The 23,325-nt window shown below is 39.1% G+C and overlaps 1 protein-coding gene across 1 annotated transcript in view; it reads right to left on the bottom strand.

Annotated features, from left to right (window-relative positions):
- Positions 1 to 23,325, bottom strand: part of CFAP95 (cilia and flagella associated protein 95) — a 67,684-nt gene that overhangs the window by 19,679 nt on the left and 24,680 nt on the right. The window contains exons 3-4 of the mRNA XM_006734223.3: positions 13,760 to 13,878; positions 11,943 to 12,011 (exon numbers count right to left, since the gene is read on the bottom strand). Of these exons, the coding sequence (XP_006734286.3) occupies positions 11,943 to 12,011; positions 13,760 to 13,878 (188 nt within the window). The remainder of the gene's footprint in view (positions 1 to 11,942; positions 12,012 to 13,759; positions 13,879 to 23,325) is intronic.

Here is a 23,325-nt window from a genome sequence, read left to right as displayed (position 1 = left end):
TGGATCCCACTTGACTCTGTGTGGTAAGAGAGAAGGGGAGCTTACAACCTCCCTGGGAAATTCTGTCTCATTCTTAACAGAAATCATCATTCTTTTTAAATCTCGTATTGAGCAGAGATTCCTCTTCCTTCTACCTATGGAACAAAGCCACACAGAGCAAATCTGATCGTTCTTCCATTTCTGCTGAATGCCAGGCCTTTTTTTAATGTACCACTAATTTACCCTCAAACTTCCCCAGTTGAGTAATTCTCACTCAATATGTTCAGTTAATTTTGCTTCTTGAGAACATTTTCTCTTGGAGACTTCTCTTCTGCTCTAGTCTCCCAAGCTGCTGCACAGCTGGGACGTTGGGGAGCCTTAGTCCTGGGGATAACTGCCACAGCTCTCCTGTGAAGGATTTTCTATTCGGGGGATCTCTTATCTTTCTCTATCTTTGTTTACTCCCTCATTTAAAAAATAATTAACATACAGTGTTAGATTAGTTTCATGTGTACAATATAATGATTCAACAATTCTATAAATGATTCAGTGCTCATCATGGTAAGTGTACTCCTCACCCCCTTTATCAAGTTCACTCATTCCCCCACCTACCTCCCCTCTGGCCACCACTAGTTTGTTTCTGTATTTAAGAGTCTGGTCTTTTGTTTGCCTCTTGTTTTCCTTGTTGTTCATTTGTTTTGCTTTGCAAATTCCACATATGAATGAAATCATACTGTATTTGTCCTTCTTGGACTGACTTAATTCACTTAGCATTATACCCTCTAGGTCCACCCTAGAAATCAACCTCGAGGAAGCTAGTGGGCAAGAAGTGGAAATAATCGGGACGCCTGGGTGGCTCAGTCAGTTAAGCGTCTGCCTTCGGCTCAGGTCATGATCCCAGGGTCCTGGGATCGAGTCCCGCATCGGGCTCCCTGCTCCGCGGGGAGTCTGCTTCTCCCTCTGCCTCTGTCTCTCTCTCTGTCTCTCATGAATAAATAAATAAAATCTTTAAAAAAAAAAAAAAAAGAAGTGGAAATAATAGATGAAATGGAGGACAATTTGAGTCTGCTTTTACTGCTGATCCAAGCCAAGCCCTTGCTAATTTCCCTAGAAGTTTAGAAGCAGTTCTCCCCTTCCATCAAGAGCACACCTGGAAACCCAGATTCTCTAATCTCTACTTTTACCACCAAGTGGTCATGGGGCCTTGAGCAAGTCATTTAAACACTTTACATCTTAATTATCCCTTTAGTATCTCTTCCATAAATACTTATGGACTAGATGGGTAGATTAATTAATAGGATTCTTTGATTATCTCTGTGCTTTGATTTCCTTGCCTATACAATTAGGAAGATACTATTATATAGTATAGTATAGGAAGTATATAGTATATAGTATAGTATAGGTATATAGTGTGTGTGTATATATATATATACTATATATAATGTATAGTATAGGAAGTTGCTATTAGTTAGGTTTTCTGTTACTTTTAGCCTAGTGTATTCCTTACTGATAGGTGAGTATTGACTGGTTATTTTTCTGTCTCATGTATTAGACGATGAGCTACTTCAGGAATGGGGTGTCTTTTATTGCCACATCCCGAATACTTAATTGTTCCTAATTCATAGTAGGCACTCATTATGTTGAAAGAATGAATTCAGATATGGGGGACAAATATAATTTCCTCAGGCCTAATAATTTTTGCAAGCCATTTGGATGAGCAATATGAGGCTTATATGTTAAGGTAATAATAATAATAATAATAACTGTGTAAGTACCAAATATAGAATCAAATTAAATACAGATAGAAGCAAAGATTTCTGTAATGCTGTAAAGCTCTTGTTCCTGTGAAACCCTTCTATAGCTAAAAGATGCATGGTACAGTACAATCCACTGAGACCCACTGAAGACTTTAAGTAATTATAGCATTATAACAACCACATAACCTTCCAATATCATAAAGAGTAATACTAGTAATACAGGCTAATCATTAATGTACATGGAATAAAAGGAAATGTCAGGATCAAATAGAAATTCCATAATATTGACATTTTGAAAATCTTGTTTATTAGCTCATCAGTCCTGAAAGTTTGCACCGCTTCTATCCCCAGTGGATTAGCAATGACAAAAATTCATCCATAAGCTGAATAATGGTAGAAGCAGCCATATAATCACGGCAGTTAGGGACATGAAGATTGTTTCAATTACCTATTGCTGCGGTGTAAAAGTTACTGGCTTAAAATAACAATCACTTTATTATCTTCGATTATTCTGTGGGATAACTGGGTTCAACCGGGTGTTTTTTTGCTTCGTGTGATGTCAATTAGAGCTATAGTCATCCAGGTACTTGACTCTAGACTGGAATATCCAAGATAGCTCATTCTCATGGCTGGCAGGTGGTTTTGTCTCTCATCTGGGAGCTCAGTTGGAACTGTCAAACACAATGCCTTGGCTCTCCTCCATGTGTCTTGAGCTTCTCACAGCATGTTGGCTAGAGTCCAAGAATCAGAAGGTAGAAACTACCAGTCTCATAAGGTCTGCACTCAGATGTCCCAGAGCATCACTTCTGCCACCTTCTATTGATCAAAGCGAGTCACAAGGCCAGCTCAGATTTATAAGACAGGTAAATAACCTCTGCCTCTTGATGGGAGCTGTGGCATGCATGTGCAGAGAAGGAAGGAATTGTTGATGACTACTTCTGGAGGCTAGAGACCAAATAAGTAAGTTGAAAAGGCTATCTTCAGAATTTTACCATGAAGACCTCACTGAGCATACCTGAATATGCAAATAAACCTGATTGTCAGATTGTAACTTGAATGGCTACTCTAATGAAGTTAGATTCTATAAAGACTTAGAGGGATGGTCTGAGTCAGCCATCAATCCACTGTGATGCCCAAACTTTAGATCTAACAAGCACTATACCAAGTGCTTTCACATAAATTTTCTTTTTTTTAATTTTTTTATGTTATGTTAATTATCATACATTACATCATTAGTTTTTGATGTAGTGTCCCATGATTCATTGTTTGTGTATAACACCCAGTGCTCCATGCAGTACGTGCCCTCTTTAATACCCATCACCAGGCTAACCCATCCCCCCACCCGCCTCCCCTCTAGAATCCTCAGTTTGTTTCTCAGAGTCCATAGTCTCTCATGGTTCGTCTCCCTCTCCAATTTCCCTCCTTCATTTTTCCCTTCCTGCTATCTTCTTCTTCTTCTTCTTTTTTTTTAACATAGAATGTATTATTTGTTTCAGAGGTACAGGCCTGTGATTCAACAGTCTTACACAATTCACATAAATTTTCTTATCAAATTATTTGAATTATTCTGCAAGGATAGCAATAAAATAGTTTATTGTCACCCACCATTAAAACACTCCTGTGTCAAGGCACACAAGCCAAGTCAGGACCTGAGCCATGCCCTCAAATATTATTAACAAATGGAAAAGTGTCCCACCTACTTAGCTGTTTGGTTTCAATGTGCATCAGCTAAGGGAGGATACCCTAAATACAGGAATTACGCAAAGAGCAATAGGATTTAGGTTGACTCTAAAATCATTTCAGCAAATTTGGCCAACTGGAAACATCATCATCACTCAACACCAGCCAAGCCACCCATTCCAGGGAGCTCAGGTGGGTGATACAAGCTCACGCAGGGTTCCTGCCTCACAGGGGAAAAGTACCAAGCCAAGACCAAAGCATGTCTTAGGAACCAGTAGTCACATTATCTAAAAAATGGAAAATTTGAATTCAGAAATTTCAAGAGAAGAACCAGTACCTCCCTTAATGGCTTGGTGCTCAAGGCCTGACCTGCCTAAATGCAGCCATTAACATCTCCATGTTCAGAGTTCTCTTAGTTAGCCTAGTATTCAGAGAGGCAGCATAGAAGAGTGGCTAAGACCAGGAGGCTTGGCTTTAGACAATCTCAGTCCAAATCCTGGCTCATCACTTACCTGCTCTGAGAGTTTGAACATGTTACTTGACTTCTCTGTGCTTTTGTTTTTCCCACCACAGAACGTAGATAATGTAAATGGAACAAAGTCAGAGTTTTGTCAGAAGTAAATGAGTTAGCACCCTTGGAATGGTGCCTGGCACATAATATAGGCCATATAAATATTTGCTATTATTAGTATTAAAGTTATAAGTTACAGAAACCCAAATCAAACTCAATTTAGAAAAAAAAAGAAGGAAAATACCAGCACATATAAAAGGAATACCAACAGAACTTTTTCCACACCTCTGCTTAGCTTCATTTATAGATAAATGCTCCCCCAGCAGAAAGATGCCCTCTGTAACTTGCCACCTGGAAAATGTGAGGACATCTTGCCCAAACTTCAATTACTATCCTAGAATGCTTTCTGAGTGGCTTGGCCTGGGTCCTATGGCCCACACGTGGACTTGTGGGAGGTGGGAGTAAGGAGGAGAATCAGCCCATTAGCATATGGCCTACACCCTACACTGAATGGGAAGCCAAAGGTTCTACAATGAATAAGATGAGGAATCAAGAAGGGGATTCCGGTCTGTCTCACTCCTGTTCCATGGTCTTTTCACCATATCACTCTCCACTTCACATTTTCTTTGTTGTTATCCTCATCACCATCATCATAGGGCTTTCTTTCTTTTTTTTTTTTTTTACTTTTTTCCCTCTGGAAAAATGTTCAACATCTGGGTGGTATCTTACCAAGAGACAAGCCACCACATAAGTGCCTGAGTAGAAAAGAAAGCAAATACCTTGCACTGCACTTTGAGAAAAGGAAAAAAAACAAAAACAAAAAAACCCCTCTTACTATTCATATTCAGTCCCTTTCCTCTGAAGAGTGCCAAAGGTTTTATAGACGCTAAATGCCCCAGTGAGAGAAATAAATTGAAAGAGTTTAAGCTGTGGCCTGAGCTCCCTATGGCTACTGTAAAGTAATCACTCCATCACACATATGGATAAGTGCTCTATGCCAACAATGAAAACTTAACTGCCTGAACTATTTTTTGGCCTCATTTAACTTGTCCATTTATGTGACTACAGATGCCTTTCTCCTTAGAACTATAACATTTTAGAGCAGGAAAGGACTTTACAGATCATTTGCAGATGGAAACAACTGGAACCCAGAGAGGCTTATTAGCCAGCACAAGGTCACATAGCAGGTTCAGTGCAGGTCCAGAAGTAGAACCCATGTCTCCTATTTTCTCATACCATGCCTTTTATGAAAAACCACACTAAGTCCAAATAGCTACCCCGTGGTCCAAAACACTATTAATTTCTTTCTTCTCCAGTCAAGTGAATCACATAAGCGTTCGGATGACTTCCAAGAAACAAGAAACATTTATTATAAATAAATGTTTGGATGAAACAAGAAACATTTATTATAAAATTTTGACAACATACACTCATCACTACCACTGGGAGACAATGAAATTTGGTCAAAATGACAAGACAGTAGTTACGGCTGTCCTTGTAAGAGGTCTACTTTTCATACTTCTCCATCATCCGGCTGTAGTCAGTACTTCTTGGCTGCCCTCAAACTGATACAGGCCCCCATGGGCATGTTTCTGACCCAGCTCATATTCTATGCCAGAGTTGGCTTTTCCCTGTAAAGAAAAACTAGCTTTTCTTATGAGCCATTATCCCAGGACCATGCATGGTTACATATGCATATTTAAATAAGGGCTTCTGAGAAATAAGGTCTTAAAATTGTGTTTATACTAAATCTCATTTACAAAATTGGATCTGCTTGATATAGCTTTTGTTGTTGTTTGTTCTGTTGTTTTGGTTTCTGGTTGGTTGGTTGGTTAATGGTCACAGATGCAGTCCAAATATTATACATGGAAAACCTTACTTCTTAGAATGAATCAGCTACAACTGTCTATTCCTACGGGCAATCATAAAATGATTTTGTAAGAGATAATCATGTATCTAAGGGCCTTCTGATAATCAGTGAATTCGCTTTCCATAAAGAGCTTCCAAATTAAGTGAAAGTTGCTTCAGAATTCTCGAGAACAAGATAGGAGGCCAAAGAAAGCCTCTTAACTTACTAATTAGATTCATGTTCTTATCCACATTTCCTATGTGTCTCTCATTACGTTTCTGTGCCTCTAATGACTCTATCCATGTAGTAAAAGGAATATATGTCAGAGATGCCCTACACATGCAACTGTCCCCATCTGAGACCAGAAGAACACTGCTGATGGCTGAGGTCTTTGGGCCTCCCTCTCACCCCTTCCACCCCTGGTCACTGTTAATTCCTTGGAGAGAAATATAACCAACTCTCAAGAGAAACAATAACTCTAGTTCTAGAGAAGCTAATCTAGTCTCAATGTATATAAATCTCATTTTTAAAGTTAAGTCATTGATATCACTTTTAGTTTCAACCTTACTGTTCCCTATATTACAATTTTTAAAAATTTATCTCAGTCGGGTTGCCTGGGTGGCTCAGTCTGTTAAGTGTCTGACTGGATTTTGGCTCGGGTCATGATCTCAGGGTTGTGCTGGGCAAGGAGCCTGTTTTGGATTCTTTCTCTCCCTCTGCCCCTCCCACCCCACTTGCACTCTTTCTCTTTCGCTCTCTAAAAGAAAAAAAAATTATCTCAATCTGTGACTTATGTGGAAGGAATTATCCACAAAGTCCTTTTCTCTAGTTAAGGTCAGGAGTGACAAGTGGTGTCCAAACACTCTAGCTCTGATTTTCAGTATGTTCCAGAGATGTATGCTGCCAGTTTAAGGAGGAAAAGTATGTGTGTTCTTCACATTGGCCCAAAATAAAGTGGGTTGGCTATCAGTTGAGTTGTGAGAAAAGAAACAGACTTTCAAATGCCATCACAATATAATGGATGTTATCTAAAAATTAAGATAAATGCATCTGACTAATGTCTCTTTAATAACAAAGCTATTCCTATATTCTGATTTTTTTTGTTAAGAGGTAACTAGAAGTTTAAATTTACATTATGATTACAGCCTTTCTTTTATAAGTTGAAGCACATTACTTTGGTCTATTGAGCAAACTCATTCGTTGCCTTTTAAACATTTAGACATTTAACTTTTAGACATTTAGACATTAGACATTTAACTTCCACAGCTGTACAGTTGGCAAGGAGCAAAAGAATATTTAATATTAAAGAGAGAATATTCTAAAGCATCACGGCATTCTATGGTATGGAACACACTGTAATTAGTGTACATTAACTGAAAAAAGAAATTACATATGGAATTAGTGAAGGAAAAGGTGCTCATGTATTTATTTCCTTGCTAATACGCAATCAAATAAGACAAACAAATAATTCAGCAATTCAAACTAATAAAGGACTGATTTTCTAAAAGATTCTGTCTTCTAATGCATTCACCAGAATAGAACTCAGAACAACTTTTGGTTCTACAGGTCTTGAAGCCCTAAATCAAATAAGCTTCATTTATTTGAAATGAATATTTCAAAGAGGTATTACCTCTCTTTCATTAGAATTTTGTGTTCCAGGGCGCCTGGGTGGCTCACTCGGTTAAGCATCTGCCTTTGGCTCAGGTCATGATCCCAGAATCCTGGGATCCAGTCCCGCATTGGGCTCCCTGCTCATCTCTACCTTTCCCCCTCCACTCATTCTCTCTCTCTCTCTTTTGCAAAAATAAATAAAAATACTAAAAAAAAAAAATTTCTGTTCCACATCAGAAATAATCCATTCGTTCAAGAAACAGTTACTGTGCAATGGCCTCAGGCACTGGAGATAGAGCTGTGACAGTTTTGCCCTTTAGAGCATTGAGTTTAGCAAGAAAGACAAACAGGAATGCAAGTAATTGCAACCAAGATGAATAGCGTTAGGATGAAAGAAGCACACAATGTCATGGACACCCCCAAGGGACCTACCAAATCATGGGGACTGGGAGTGACAGTAGGAAAGGAAGGTCCTCTGGGGGAGGTGACATTTCAGATAAGACTTGACAACTCCACAGGTAAGATTAAAGGTACACATTGCATTTTGCTTCTTCAAAAAACTCCACTAAAACCATATTAAAGAGGCTTTAAAAAATAAACCTATAAGAATAAGGAGAACAGGAAAAGGGTAACTGCTCCTCCTCTCTTCCAGCAGGAAGCTAGAAATGTACTCACTAGAAAGGGTAAAAGAGAAAGTCATCGATCAAGAACATGGTTCAGTGACCATACATAATGGGAAGATTAATACTGATGTCCCAGCAAAATCTCCTGCTCACTCCAAGAACACAGGCACCAGCCCTTCACCTGTCAGATGGTCAAGTAGGGGTGCTTCCTCAAGGGGAATGTGACCAGCCCAAGAGGAAAGACTACTGACACCAGGGCTTCTGGGGTGGGGGGGAACAACAGACCCACCTAGATCTCTCCAGTAAAGCTCCAAGTCAGTTAGCTTCACTCTCAGGCTCTTAATCATGAACAGAAAAGCAAGGTTGATTATCAGATATATCAAGAAAGCCTCTAGCATGGAAGATAGATACCGTACACTAAAAAAACAAACAGAAACAAAAAAGCATTTTGGAGGAAATAGAGACTATACACAGAGAAAAAAATTAAGAAAAACAATCATTAACATCCCTAGATAGATAAGATATTACAGGTTCGAAATTTAAAAAGGATCCTATAAAAACAGAAGAATTCAAAAAAACAAAAAACAAAAGAACTCAACAGTAGGGTTGAAGAAAGAGAGAGTAGATAGTAAAGGCAAAAATAAAACAGAAAGACAAGAAAATTGCAGGACCAGACCAAGCAATTCAACATCCAAATAAAGGATTTCCAAAAAGAAAGAACACAGAAAATGGAAGGTAAAAATCATCAATGAAGTAAATTAAGAACACTTCCCTGAATTGATAGATAGGAGTTTCTAGACTGCTGAGTGTCTGGCCCAGCTGACTCGCACAGCACTTATCATGTACACATCGATTACTGTTTTAACTATCTTATGTATATAAACTTGCTCAATCGTCATGGCAACCCCAGAACACGGATGCCTTTATAATTATCATTTTACAAATGAAGAGACTGAGGTACAAAATGGCTAGGCAACTTGCCCAAGATCACACAGCTGGTAAGAGGCAGCACCAGGATCGGAAGACAGGTAACATAGCCCCGGCACCCCTGACACGATACTACCATGCAGGCGGGAGCACCATTGTAAAATTTCAGAATACACTGCAGACAGTTCTATATGATCTTTTAAAACTAGGGGTAGCTATTCTTCCCATAGTGCACACAGGGCTTCATCCTCAACCAAGAGCCCAAGGGGAAACCCATGCAGACTCCCTTTCTCACCTCCACACACAACTTTCTTCCCTCCGATACCCCGTCCTACAAATTTGAGTCACATCGGAAGCTCTAAATTCCTATTCCTGCTTCCCAGCTCAACAAGAATACTGCTCTACCCTTGGGCTCACCGCCCTGCACCAAAGCCGAGAGAAGTATCCTCAGAGAGTAAGTCAGGGGAGAATGAAATGCTCCCCTCTCATCTCAAGGAGCACAGAGCCACCCAGTTGCTACCCAACGCTTGACAACAGTTGCCTACTACATTTTGCCTAGTTCTATAATTATGCATGGCAGGACAGTAAGTCTGAAACCAGTCCTTGTGTGTCTGAAGATATCTTTATTTCACCCTCCCATTTCAATAGTTCTAGGTCCAAAATTCTATCAACACTTCAATGTTATATTCCTGCAATCCAGTGTTGCTGTTGGAAAGTGAACATCAACTTGATTTTTATTATTTTCCCTATTTTTGCAACTGTTTCCTTTATTTCTCCAAATAATACAGCTTTAAATTTCTGCTCCATTTGTTCCATCAGGTCTGCTCCCTCTGATATAGGTAGGTTGCCTATGTCCTGTCATTCTTCATGATACTTTTATTCTTTAGATGTGTCATGATATTTTTCAACTGGGACTTCAACAGTAGCATTCCTGAGACCATCGGTTGCCTCTGCTTTGATGACTACAAAGGTGGCCCATTGAAAAGAGAGGGTCAGCTGGTGTCTTCACTGTGAGGGACGAAGATCGAGTTAAGCGCCTCTACTGCAGGTCTCTGGGCTTAACTGCGCTTGTTTTCGTTGGCATTTCTTTCTCCTTTAGATGCACCACCTAGTTCCTCTGTATCCGAAACTGCTTTCTTGAACTGGAGTTGGGGGAGACAACTCCAGTCCCCACTGGCCATTGGAGCTGGCATTACAGATTTCAACACTGAGATCAGAGTTTCAGGGAGGTAGACTGTTGGTATAAAATCATCTATTAGGTAGGGCCCTGGTGTTTCATTTTCTGTCCTGGACTGAAAACAGCAGGCAAAGTCATTGTAGAAAATCCAACTTGGAGCATATACTCCATGTTTGCAAACACAATAGACAAGACTCATTCAGCTCCTGTCTAAGCCTGCCCGACCGAGATCACAGCTCCCACCCTGGGCTGGCCCAAGACTCCATCTAGAGACTTCCACCTTTGTCTTCTCTCTTCTCCCCCTTCCCATCTCCCAGCCCTCTCCTCCACTAGCCCATCATTTTCTTTAGAGTTTCTCAAAATTCTGATACAGTTTTCAAGTCTGCCTCTGGATTCATTCTGCCTTTCCATGCCTTTGCTGGAATTTCCAGATTTCAGTGCCAGTGGAATGTTTTTAGCTCATCACTTTCATGGAAGCCAGAAGTCCACCCTCCTCAGGGATCATTCTGGGGATACTCCCTGTGGACCTTCCAGCCCAATTAGGTATGCTACAGCAGGCTGTGGGAGACATAGACCAGGCCAGTCTCACAGGAGGAATCAATGTTAGGACCTGCACTATTAGAACATCTGGCCAGAATTACTAGTGACTGTGAGATGGGGTGGGGCATTTTCATTTAAGACACTTCCCACCCTGACCCCACGCAGACTGCAAAGTAGCTTAGTTCTAATGCCAGACATTTCTCAAAGGAAGCAAAACATCCAAATTTCTGGTAATGATGACATGCGTCTATATCTACATAGTGCACAACCCAATACTTAGAATTTTATCATGCTTGTAAGTACCTATATTTCCATATCACTTATCTATATATCATTACAGAAATTATGAAAGTTTGTCTTCTTTAGAAAGATGAGTGGAAGACAAATTTCTTTTGTATGGTAACAAGTCATGGTGCTCCAAAATAAATATATTTCCTTTATCAGTAAAAAATAGCAGTTTCCTGCTCTACAATCAACTCTCATTATTCATAGTAATGTTCTATAAAGTTGCTGCAAACACTGAATTAGCAAATACTGAACCATTGCTCTTAGGGGAAACACGGGATTAGATTCCTGAGAGCCTCTGCTCACAACATTTTCATCAAACAATCAGTACATCATATGGTTTTATGCATGCTTCTCTTTAAAGACATTTTAATATATATTGTTATTCATTAACAATGAACATAGCCAACAGCATTATAACTCATGCCTGAAGTAAGCTTATCTAACGTATTTTCTCTGTAAGTCACATCACAGTCTTCTTGTGCTTGGGACATTAGACAGTGCTTTAACATTATACTCGCAAGCCATTTCAAACAGCAAAATCATCAACAAAAAGCACCCAAAAAATACAAAAATCATGGCACTAAATAGACCATGAAAAGGACATTCATGTACAGTATGAGAGCTGAAATGAGAAGGCAGAGCCGTGCTTTGTTCCACCTCGGCTGGAAATGTGCACATCGGGTGGCTCAAATTTTTCACCACTCTATGTGTATCCATGAATGACTCACCCTAAATACTGATTTGGGGGTTACAAATAAATTTCAGCAAGTAGGAGAATTTGCAAATATGGAATCTTGAATAATGAAGATTGATGTATTATTAGTGCTTGTATAATGATGGGGAAAAAACTTTTTGTTAAAAGAAAGGAGTCTATAAAATGCCTTGTAAAGGGTATTTTGTTGACCTTGGTATACCCCTCACCCTCTCACCTCCACAAACAAACCTCTTGATTAACTAAGAAATGTTTTGTGCAATCTGCAGCAGTTTAGAGCCTACTAACATTTTATGCCGATCTGGTGGGTGTCTAGTAAAGAGAGCTCCGAAGCCTGTAGCAGGTAATCCAGTGTCCCTGGAAACAAGACAATAATTTTTAGAAAACATGTCAGACTGACATTTATAAACTTTCAAAGCCATATAAAACTAATTTGGGGCTGAATATTTTTATCCTTTTTTTATTTTTCATTTTTTATTTTAATACCAGTGTAGTTAACACAGTGTTATATCAGTTTCAGGTGTACAATATAGTGACTCAGCAGTTCCGTACAAAGAAAGTACTATTTAGATTGCAGTTGACTAATAATCTAGTTATTCAGGCTGCTAAGACAGGGAATGATAATAGTAAAAATATGGCTTTAGGTAGGACTGATCAAACAAATAATGGTGCTTGGCATTGAGAAATGGCTTACTGTTTTATATTAATAATTATAGAATAAAATTGATAGTACCTATAATTGAAGATATACCTGTTAAATGTGGGGGGAAAGTAGGTCAACAGAAGCTCCTGTGAGAACGAGGTTACCAGCTGGAGGTGGGTACAGTTCAACTTGCTCAAGCAATAACAAGGCAAGCACCTGCTTCAACTGTTGATTATGTAAGCAAGAATAACCATGACGGTGCGAGTAGTCAGAAACTGATTTACTTGAGAAACTGCTATATCGGGGCGGGGTGGGGGGGCGCCTGGGTGGCTCAGTCGTTAAGCGTCTGCCTTCGGCTCAGGTCATGATCCCAGGGTCCTGGGATCGAGCCCTGCATCGGCCTCCCTGCTCGGCGGGAAGCCTGCTTCTCCCTCTCCCACTCCCCCTGCTTGTGTTCCTGCTCTTGCTATCTCTCTCTCTGTCAAATAAATAAATAAATAATCTTTGAAAGAAAAGAAAATGCTGTATCAGGAGCACCAGTTATTAACGGGATTGGTCAATTTCTGAATCCTCCCTCCAATTATAACTTGTATAACCATGAAGAAAATTGTTACAAATGCATGTGTGGTTACAGCTGGGGCTGAATTTTTATGATAGTTTCTTAAAGGTTATTCATGTTTGCAACTTTCATTCACTTTGCAAAATAAAATGTCCCGACAAGTAAATGAAAAATTCAGCATTTTGTCATTGTTTTGACTGCATTTTCCAACAATTACAACACAAAACAAGATGAATGGAAAGACTTTTCCACGGAAAGACACTGTGCCAAGCTGCAGGACTACAGATATGAAGAAGAAACAGTTCCTATTCTCTAGGAACTATCTCAGGGGAAACACACATACATATAAATAACTAGAATGTAAGTCCAACTGTTTTACAGAACATGCTAAACAAAATGCTCAGAGGGCAAGAATATAAGAGCAATTAATCCTGATCAATGACAGCTTACCCTAATTCTTACTGCTTGTCAGGCAATATTTCTATGTACATTTCATACTTCTCTTCACCTAAACTTCAGAGCAACCTATGAAGTAGATACTTTTATAATTCCCATTATATAGGTTGACAAGCTGAAGATTATAGACACTATTTCACAAGTAAATTGCGGAGTTGGTGTTCAAACCTAAATAGTCAGAACACTGACCAGAAAGAAATGCATATAGAGGAGGTAACATTTTAGCTGGACCCAGAATGGGTAATGCTGATTGGCAAACAACTGAGGGAAAGGGAATTCCAGACAGAGGGAATGGCATGAACAGAAAACATGGAAGCTTGAGATATGTTCATTGTGATTGATGTGGTACTGTAATGTGTAGCTGGGGTCGCTACACCTCCTCGCTACTCATACAAGTCCCTTCCAGCATGTGTATGTTCTGTAAGCAAAGGAAAGTAGTAAGAATACCTTTCAATAATCCCAGAGCTCATTGTCTCATCATTCAATAAAGCCTTTCTCTTTGTTTTAGCCAATTCTCTGTTTGAATAAACTTGTGCCATTTGTTCATGTGTTTCTGATATCCAAATCTGGAAAAAAATGGAAGCCACATATAAGAAAAACACATACGTTGCCCAAAACAGTCAGTTACTAAAATACTTTTTGAAGTACATTCTGATTTTAATTATTGATGCTGTTGACATTAAAAAATAAGTACCATCTCGGGGCGCCTGGGTGGCTCAGTTGGTTAAGCGACTGCCTTCGGCTCAGGTCATGATCCTGGAGTCCCGGGATCGAGTCCCGCATCGGGCTCCCTGCTCGGCAGGGAGTCTGCTTCTGCCTCTGACCCTCCCCCCTCTCATGTGCTCTCTCTCATTCTCTCTCTCTCTCAAATAAATAAAATCTTTAAAAAATAAAAAATAAAAAATAAAAATAAATAAAAAATAAGTACCATCTCATAGCAGTTCAACTATTTCATCGTAAATATGTGAAAATGGCAATTCCTTACTATGTGTTATTGGAAAGTAAAAAATCAAATCGTTTGTTTCTATGAAATGCATTCAACCAAATACTAACTCTATGTGCTTTCTACTTTCTTCTCAAGGTTAGTATATTTTAATTTCCCTAAGTAAGAAAATGTTTGTAGCAATCACTTTGTAAATCACATTGGACTCAGATACCAGAACCACTGCCACCATCATCCATTCTCCATCAGAGGATTACTCAATGTATTACCAAGCACTTATTACTATGAGAAAGACCTGCAAATTGTAAGATGTACTCAAACCAATTGAAGAAGCATCATGAGTAACATTTAGGAAATCTTACAAACAATGGATGCTGAGGATTCAATATTTTTTTCCATTCCAAACTCTAGAAGATCATGAATGAATGCGGAGGTTCACAGAAGAGAAGCAGAACTCACCACTACCAAGAAAATCCATTACTTTCTCCAAACCTGAAGACATCCAATGAAGCCCTAGTCACATTAATCCCACCAGATTTTGTTTAAAAAAAAAAAAAAGGGAAAGAAAAGAAACCTCTGTTTAGATATTTGGAGACTTTAACTGAAAAATATCATAGCTATAGTCAAACACCTTTGGTCCACTTCAGGTTGGTATAATAAAGCTCTGCTATAACTAGGAAACGATCCTACTCAAAGCAATTTTAACTGTAATCTCTGGCCCTGGTTCCCTGGTCTACTCCATGGCTCTGTAGATCTTTGGCTTCTCTGACCACTGCTCTCTGAGACTTCAACCTCCTGAATCACCAGCCACCCAGCCCAATTTGCCAACTTTGACTCCTATACCCTTTGCTCAACTACTCTTCCTCATAGATTCCCAGGTTCACAAGTCAATGGTAAGAGACACTGTATTGAGCTTCATATTATACACTTTAACAAAAAATAAGACATTTCTTTTGGGAAAAAATTACTAGGCACCATTTTCATGTGTAAGATTGATCCAAAGGCACCTGTCAGTGCCTTCCACAGGCTAATCCCAACAGAAAGCCAGAAGGCAAGGAAGATCACTGAAGCTGTCCATAAAGGTCAGCCTCCGTGGCACAGAGCAGGGTTGAGACAGGGGGAAAGCAGATCTGGAGGGAGAAAGGAAAAACACTTGGCATAGTTTATCTTCATTTTAAGGAAGGAAAAATTAAGGCTGAAACAGAATAAGCAAGGCCCAGGTAAACCAGTGAGAAAGTAGAAGTTCCACAATTCAAAACGTTGCAGCCTGACCCATTCATTCATCAATCCAAATCTATGAAGTGCCAGGCTAGTGTAGGAAACAAACTCCAGAGGCTCCACTGACTAGAGCTTAGTGAGTTGCAGTAAATCATGGGGATAATGGTAATGACAACAGCACATGGCTAGACACTATTCTAAATGTCTTCACATTAAATGCTCATGAAAACTCTACTATTCTCGCTTCACACCTGAGGAAATAAAGACATGGAAAGTTTCAGACTCTTGATCAAAGTTACAACCTACTAAGTGGTGGAGCCAAGAATGAAAGAGAAGCCATCTGTCTCCAGGACCCACTCTTAACCTCTATTTCCTGTATCAGGGGCAAATGTCCCTCAATTTGAGACCTCCCATCTTTATCAGTATTAGAACCCCAAAATTTTAGCTAGGGACCTCGTGTTTCAGACTACATTTTCTAGTCTCCTTAATTTTTTTTTAAATGTTTAAAGTTTTTATTTAAATTCCAGTTAGTTAACATACAGTGTAATGTTAGTTTCAGGTATACAATATAGAGATTCAATACTCCATACAACACCCGGTGCTTATCACAGCAAGTTCAAGTCTAGTTTCCTTTCTACTTAAATATGATGAGTGACTGGTTCTGAACAACGAGGCATAAATGGAAGTAATTTATACAACCTCCAGGAAAGGTCCCGCTTCTGTTTTTCTTTTCCTCCTACATGAAATGTGGACATAATGACAGGTTTCTGGCAGCCATCTTGGGCTCTGCACAGGGATGGCAGGGTTTAAAGCTGGAAGGAGTAGGTTTCTGACAAACTTCCATACCAGTCCTGACCTGCTATCATCCAGACTTTTTACATGAAAGAATAAAACCTTATGTGAACAGCCACTGTTGATTTGTGGTTTCTGTTGCATGTGGGCAAACCTAATCCTACACCATTTTAATGTGAAAAATCACTTTGGTCTAGCAATGTTCATAACCTGACATAAGGGTGGATAATTTATAAAAGCACTAGCATATGTTTAAAAGTCTTTTGGGCAATATATATATATATATATATATATATATATATATATATATAGTCACTCGTCATATTTGTGATATATATATATCACAAACTGGAGATTGGCAATTTGGTATGTGAGATTGCTAAATTAACACAGCACAAACTTGCCGGATAATCACTAAAATTTCCATTAAATTTGCATAATAAGTTCTAGCTTGAGTCAAATGGTAATATAAAAAATATCTAATGTGTGTTTAGGAAGTTCACTTCATAACATCATTCTTATTCCCCATTTTCCTGAGTATCAATTTTTCTTAAAGTCTCAACTTCTAATCTTCCAAGATGAACTCTTCCTATATGTGTGGCATTTAAGAAATCCCAGTAGTAGAATAGTGACTGTTAACTGGGTAACTGGTACAGGGAAAGAGAAAGTCATTTATAACTTCCCCTCAAGTTCCACATTTGAGGGTAACCAGACTCTTTCTGCTGAGGATGACTTACCCCCAGAAGAATCTCTCTTGGAAAGATTCATTTTAGTTGATCGCCAATTGACATTTCTTTCTTATGTTGCTTATAGGGTCCCCAGAAAGCAGACTCCTCTGACCCATACTTTAGGAAGTGCAGATACTTTCCAAGTCAAGTTCCCTCTGTGATGCCACAGGCTGCTTCAGGAATAAATCCGACCTCAGTCAACCAAGGTCCCCAACTTCAGGGTAACAGTTATTCAAATTCCCTAAGGCCCCACACTACAGCAGGAAGTAGCTTATCCCATGGGGAAAGGAGGGGTGGAACACAACATATACATTTTCTCTAAAGGGCTCCTCCAAATTCCAAATACTCTCAGCCAGGTCTCTTCAATTTCAACCTTTTCTTTCTTTTTCTTATCTTCAAGGTGGATGAGAGACCAAGAGGCTTGGAATCAGTTACCGCCCAAATGCTTTGCATGTTCTATGTGACAGATTTGGCACCTCACTTTGGAATAAAGAACTTGGCATCTATCATCTTAGATCTTCAGTCATATCTGAAGAGTTTTATTTTACCTGTTAAGTAGCACTTCCCCTACCAATTGTAGCTTTTTTGTACCATTGCCAAAAGGTCATCATCATCAACAAGTAATATCAAGACTTCATAAAAAGTCTTTATCTTTAAAAAGGGATGATTCTTATTTCTCAGCAGTTTTGCTCTTGGAAATTCTGGCTCTATTTTCATGTCTAGGAGAACTCAGTAGTAGTTCCATACAGAGATTATTTAAAGGATCTCAGAGAATCAGTGAGGCTCCCTCCCCATCATTATTTTGAACAACTGGGACACATGGGGTATGATCAGAAAAATGATTTCATTCTTTTTTTTTTACTACCTGTTCTATCTTTTCTTATAATCACCTCAGATAACAAAACAAATCACCTCGATAACAAAACAAAAACAGTCTCACTTAAGTAATGAATGTTGGTAGAATAATCACAAGAGGGCCTTTTAGTTGTCTTGTGATCTGAGGGAAGGAAAGAACAGAGCAAGTGAAGAACTAGAAAATCAGCCAACCCTCCCCACACAGACAGACCTCCCTGGCCTGGAGCAGTCTAGCTGGAGGAAGAGAAAATCTTTCATCTTAAATGAAATTCATCATTTTGATGAGATACTTTAATTACTGAAATGGGACCAATAGACTTGTTATGATCAGAGAGTGACCATAAAAATTATAAAATCTGCATAACATTTTATCCAGGGTTATAGAAAAGAACTCACTCCACAAAGTAGGGTGAACAGACAGTGGAGACAAAGAATACAGGTGTGTGTGCGATTGCATCTTTTGAGTGCCATTTGTTCAACATAACAGTGCACATGCTTTGGCAAACTGATATACTGAAAAATTAAAATCTGGTTTCTCTAAGAGTTAAATGAGGCATGATTATTGCTATAGAAAAAGAATTATGAAGGAGAATGACAGGACCAAAATGGCAGACGCCTACATTCATTCCTGTCCCAGATCCCTAAAAATGACAGAGCAGATACGCACTTGAATCAATAAACCCATAGCTGCATCAGTAGACATGGAAAGTACACTCAGTTGTCCTAAATTTATACAGAATTCCTGGAACAGAAGAGGCAGGTGCACTTGTGCTGATGTTGGAAAAGACGATCCAAAGTAGATCCACAAGAGGATGCTGGAACTAGTGGCATCAACTCCAAGCTCAGAGATGAGAGAAATCTGAAGCAAGAGGAGACTCTGACTCCATCACCCACTTGCCCCAAACATCTTCCTTTTTCCTGGCTTAAGTGGTTCTCCACCAATGGCATTTAAAATTATTCCATCTACAAAAATTTGATCCATATGCCTCTTTCAGGTACTTAGATCTGAATGCAAGAAGCATCTGTAAGTATAGTCTTATGATCAAAACACTATTATACTATGTCAATCAAAGAAAAAAAAATACCTGAACCAATTAAGTAAAAGATAATTGAATTTCTGAGATCTGGTATAATTATATCCCTTTATATCCATTTTAGGGTCATCAATTTTTAAATGTCATATTTTCATCCACTAAAATAGCTCATATTTGAGACTTGCTTGGCTATCCTTTACCGATCCATAAAAAGAATGTTAGCACACTTTTGTACTATTCATTTATTTACCATTTTAAAGTCCAAAAGGACTGTAATGCTATTAATACTAATATTAGCCTAATTTGCTCATCCACGTTGTCCTGTTAGTTCCAGAAATGCCTTGGCACTGATCCATTAGCTGTATAAGAAAAATCTGTTTAGTAAAATCACCCATGGTTTTCCTTGTTCCTTTATGTCTGATAAGTTCTCACCTTCTATGACACAGCATCAAATGTACTCTGTACTTAATTATTAGCAGTTTTGAGGAAGTTTCCTTCCTCAAAAGCAGTCTTACATACTGATCGTGACAGAGGTAGTGTTCTGAGGATCCTTGGGTGAGGGACTTTACAAATGAAGGAACCACGAGAGAAGAGCTCCTGAGCATTTTAGTTTGCATGGGACTCACTCTGGTATAGTTAAGCAACATCTGAATAAAGTTTAAATAAAATACCAAGACAAAATGCTCTAGTTTAAAATACTATTTCCCATAAATTGCTTAGACTCATAAAACAATCAGAGAAAGTCAGTGGCTTGAATGAGTGCTTGTCTGGGAAACTGCATCCTACGCGCTCTCCTGAAGCCGGAAGGACCACTGGGGTAGGAATTCAATTATGGCACCACTGAAACCTGCTTGGTATGTTTCCAGATTTCACCAACTAATGGTTCCTTTAGATTCAGCTCAGGAGCTTCGCTGTGGCTACCTCTACTAGGAAACCATCCCTGATCCTCTCCGCAACCCATTTCAGTTCAGGTGTCCCTCTCCACATCTTGATCTTCTTCCTATCATAGCATCCATCATACACTTTGTCACTGTGGTTGTACACCTGCACTTTCCCCACAGGCCTGTGAGTTCCTGATGTACAGTGACCTTGTTTTGAATTGTTTCTTACCCCAGCACTTAGCAAAATAATAGGGCCTCAATATATATTTGTGGAATATAGTCCTTTTTCCTTCTTTCCTCCCTCCATTTTTTCTTCCCTTCCTTCCTTCTTGCCTTTTCTTCTTTGTCTCTTTCCTTATTTCTTTCCTTCATTCCTTCCTTCCACAAGTATTTATTGAGGACCCACTCTGGACCAGGCACCATTCTTGGAACTGGAGATACAGCAGAGAACAAAACAAACCAAAGTCCCTTCTCTCATGGAGCTAGTATTCTAGTCAAGAGATATATGCAATTAACAACTAAAGAAGTCTTAAGTATATCCAGTGATTTAAATGCCATGAAGAAAACTAAAGTAAGGAAAAGGGATAGGGAGGGATGATGTGAATGGGCTGCTCTTTTTTATACAAATGGGCAACGAGCTCACTGAACAAGTGGGACTTGTAAGTAGGTACAATCAGAAAACAAATCTGTTCTTCCTCCATCACTGCCCATCCATAGACATTTGGAGAGGCGAATTCTTTTTTATGCTCCTTGATAAAATATAGGACAATTGATGGACCTGTGTGGCCACTCTCAGATAATACAAACATCTTCTGGCTACTTCTGTCCCAAGAGAAGTCTCACTGAGGTAAGTAAAATCCCCAGTACCATGTACTAGCCAAAACTTCATGTGAAATGAAAGACTCATTCCCGTAGTTTAGGTCAGCTTTGGCCTGGCATACCTCAGTGGGAAAAGCAGGCACAGTTGGCTTCTTCTCAATTGTCCCCCTTAAACTTCTTCCCTACTCCTCAATTCCCTCTGGCTTCTTGAGGGTTTAAGATGTGGGATACGAGGAAGGAGAGAGGCAAATGCAAGAAAGGCAGAAGTATACTCTTGTTTTCGTTTCCTCTGGGCATGTCTGATGTCTGACCCTCTCTGGCACTGATGGATGTTCAAAGCTGACTTTTTTAGAATGCTCTGTAGATGTTGAGATCACTTCTGGAAACATTCAGTGGTTATGTTCCATGACACAGGATGGCATTTTCTGGACTTTCCCCCTCTTTCTGCTCTGCTGCTTTGGAAAGATCACCAGCGCCTCATATCTATAACTTCACCAGGCACCCTTCACCAAGCAGATGAGATTCACAGTACACCTTTTCCAAAACCCTGTTTCTACTCTCAAACTCTTCTTTTGGTTTCTTGGATTTCAATCCTCTTATATCCTTCATGTGAGTACTGACCTAAGGGCACCATCTTCGAGGGTCTCACCTAAGTGGCCTAATATTTCACTTTGGCACATGGGACTATGGATTTGTTTGTGGCCTTTTGGAGTCTCAGCCAAAATAAAGACAAAGAAAGGCCTATTTAAAATCCTGTTACAAATAAACAATGCTCATATTAGCCCCAGTAGCAGCATTTAAGGGCAAGGAGAACTTCATACAGTGGAATAGAAATACTGATGGTCAAAAAAATCAACCACTCAGCAGCATTACCGCAAAAATCCAAAAATGCTAAGAAGACATGTAGGAGAGGAAACAGATGGGAATGGGGCTAGCTAGCATGTGTGTGGACATAATTCAGGGAACAAGACAGGGGTTATAGATAAGACATAAGAAACCAATGCCCCAACACATGCCCAAGCCAGAGCAAAAAAAAATAATCAGGTTCATTTTCTGCAAGGAGGATGCAGTGTTTGGGGGGTAAAAAGGCCACTAGGCTGGGAGTGGAACCACTTGGCACTCCAGGAGATAGTTTGAGAAGTATTTAAGATCTTAGACTCTGGAACCAGAGGGTAAAAATAGATTTTAATTTTTAATACACTTTCTTGCTGTTTGACTTTGAACAAGTGATCGAGCTTCACCTGGCCTCAGTTTCTTCATTTACACAATGTGGCCACTTAGAGTGCTAGCCTGAAGAGTTGTCCAGAGGATGAAATGAGGCACTGTTCATGTAACCATTTTATTGAATTGATCCTATCCCATCAGTAGGATGTAATCATGAAGCAACTTCATTTTAATCAAGCTGCCTCTTCCCACATGGATGACTAGTTCTTTCCTTTCACTTAATGGAAATTTTACGCAAGTCCCGTAACTTTTCTGGGCCCCTCAATCTTTTTTTTTTTTTTTTGACAGTTGAAATTTTTTTATTTATAGAGAACAGCAATTTTATACTTAACAAACGTTGGTAATTTTGAATACTCAAAACACTTTAACTTTGAATATTCTTTTTTTAAAAATTTTTTTATTGTTATGTTAATCCCCATACATTACATCATTAGTTTTAGATATAGTGTTCCATGATTCATTGTTTGTGCATAACACCCAGTGCTCCATGCAGAACGTTAGGCCCCTCAATCTTGAGAAGGATCTCATTTTAGTTATGAAATTTTCCAGTCCAGTGAAATCATCAAAATTGCTAACTGTATTAGATTTAAACTTCTCACCTTCCCAGCTGGGTGCTACTTTAGGCATGGAATCCTGCAGCAGGTGGGCCTTGCTGTTTCGCAAGTGTCAGACACCTGGACCCTACGCCCTCTAAGTTCCAGGATACACATATTAATCTCTCTTATTTCCTTGAAACACCTCTCAACTGAGGAAGAAGGGACATGCATCCCACAACGAAATAAATCCTTGAACTCTAGTCTTCAAGGACATAATCACTCATACTGGCCTAACCTAGTTTAGAATATCTTAGCAGGTCCTGCCTAGATGGTCTAGCATCTTGCTTTAAGATGTGTGTTTTTCACCAACTATTGAGAGTATTCTAGTATTTAGGTCTCTATCAAAACTCTGTGGCAAGAAGAAGAACTCAACCATCCTTCTGCTACATCTAACATCATACCTGACATATGAAAATATGAAGTCTCTGTGTATCCCCCTTTTTTTTATACCTGGGACCTTGGGTGAATCATTTAAGATCAGTGGGTCTGGGTTTAGAACTGGGATAATAATATCTTTCTTATCAACTTTATAACTTTGTTGAGAAGTGCAAGAAACAAGACGGGTGAACAAGTGCTTTATACACAAAAAGTCTAGAAAAATGTAACTTACTATTAGGATATGAGAATAGCAATTTTGTCAGAAATAGTTGACCCCTTGATCTATTTTCATTCCTATCTAATATATCTGTAAACCTGGAACAATAAGGACAAGATTTCAGTGACGATGAACAAAAGTCATGGAGAAGGCAAATATTATCTTATTTCTATACCCTCTATTAGACCTGAGGCTTGACTGCTGTAATATGTATAATGCACAGAATGAAAGTTTGAGGTTCCTACATCTCATAGTTCACTTCAACTAACTTCCTCCTATAACCCAGAGACCAAGAACATTTTCATTTGGAAATCAATTTTTTTTTTTT

This window comes from Leptonychotes weddellii, chromosome 14 (assembly GCF_054177405.1).
Source record: "Leptonychotes weddellii isolate Sample4059 chromosome 14, ASM5417740v2, whole genome shotgun sequence".
NCBI lineage: Eukaryota > Metazoa > Chordata > Mammalia > Carnivora > Phocidae > Leptonychotes > Leptonychotes weddellii.
This window is presented reverse-complemented; position numbering and strand designations above follow the sequence as displayed.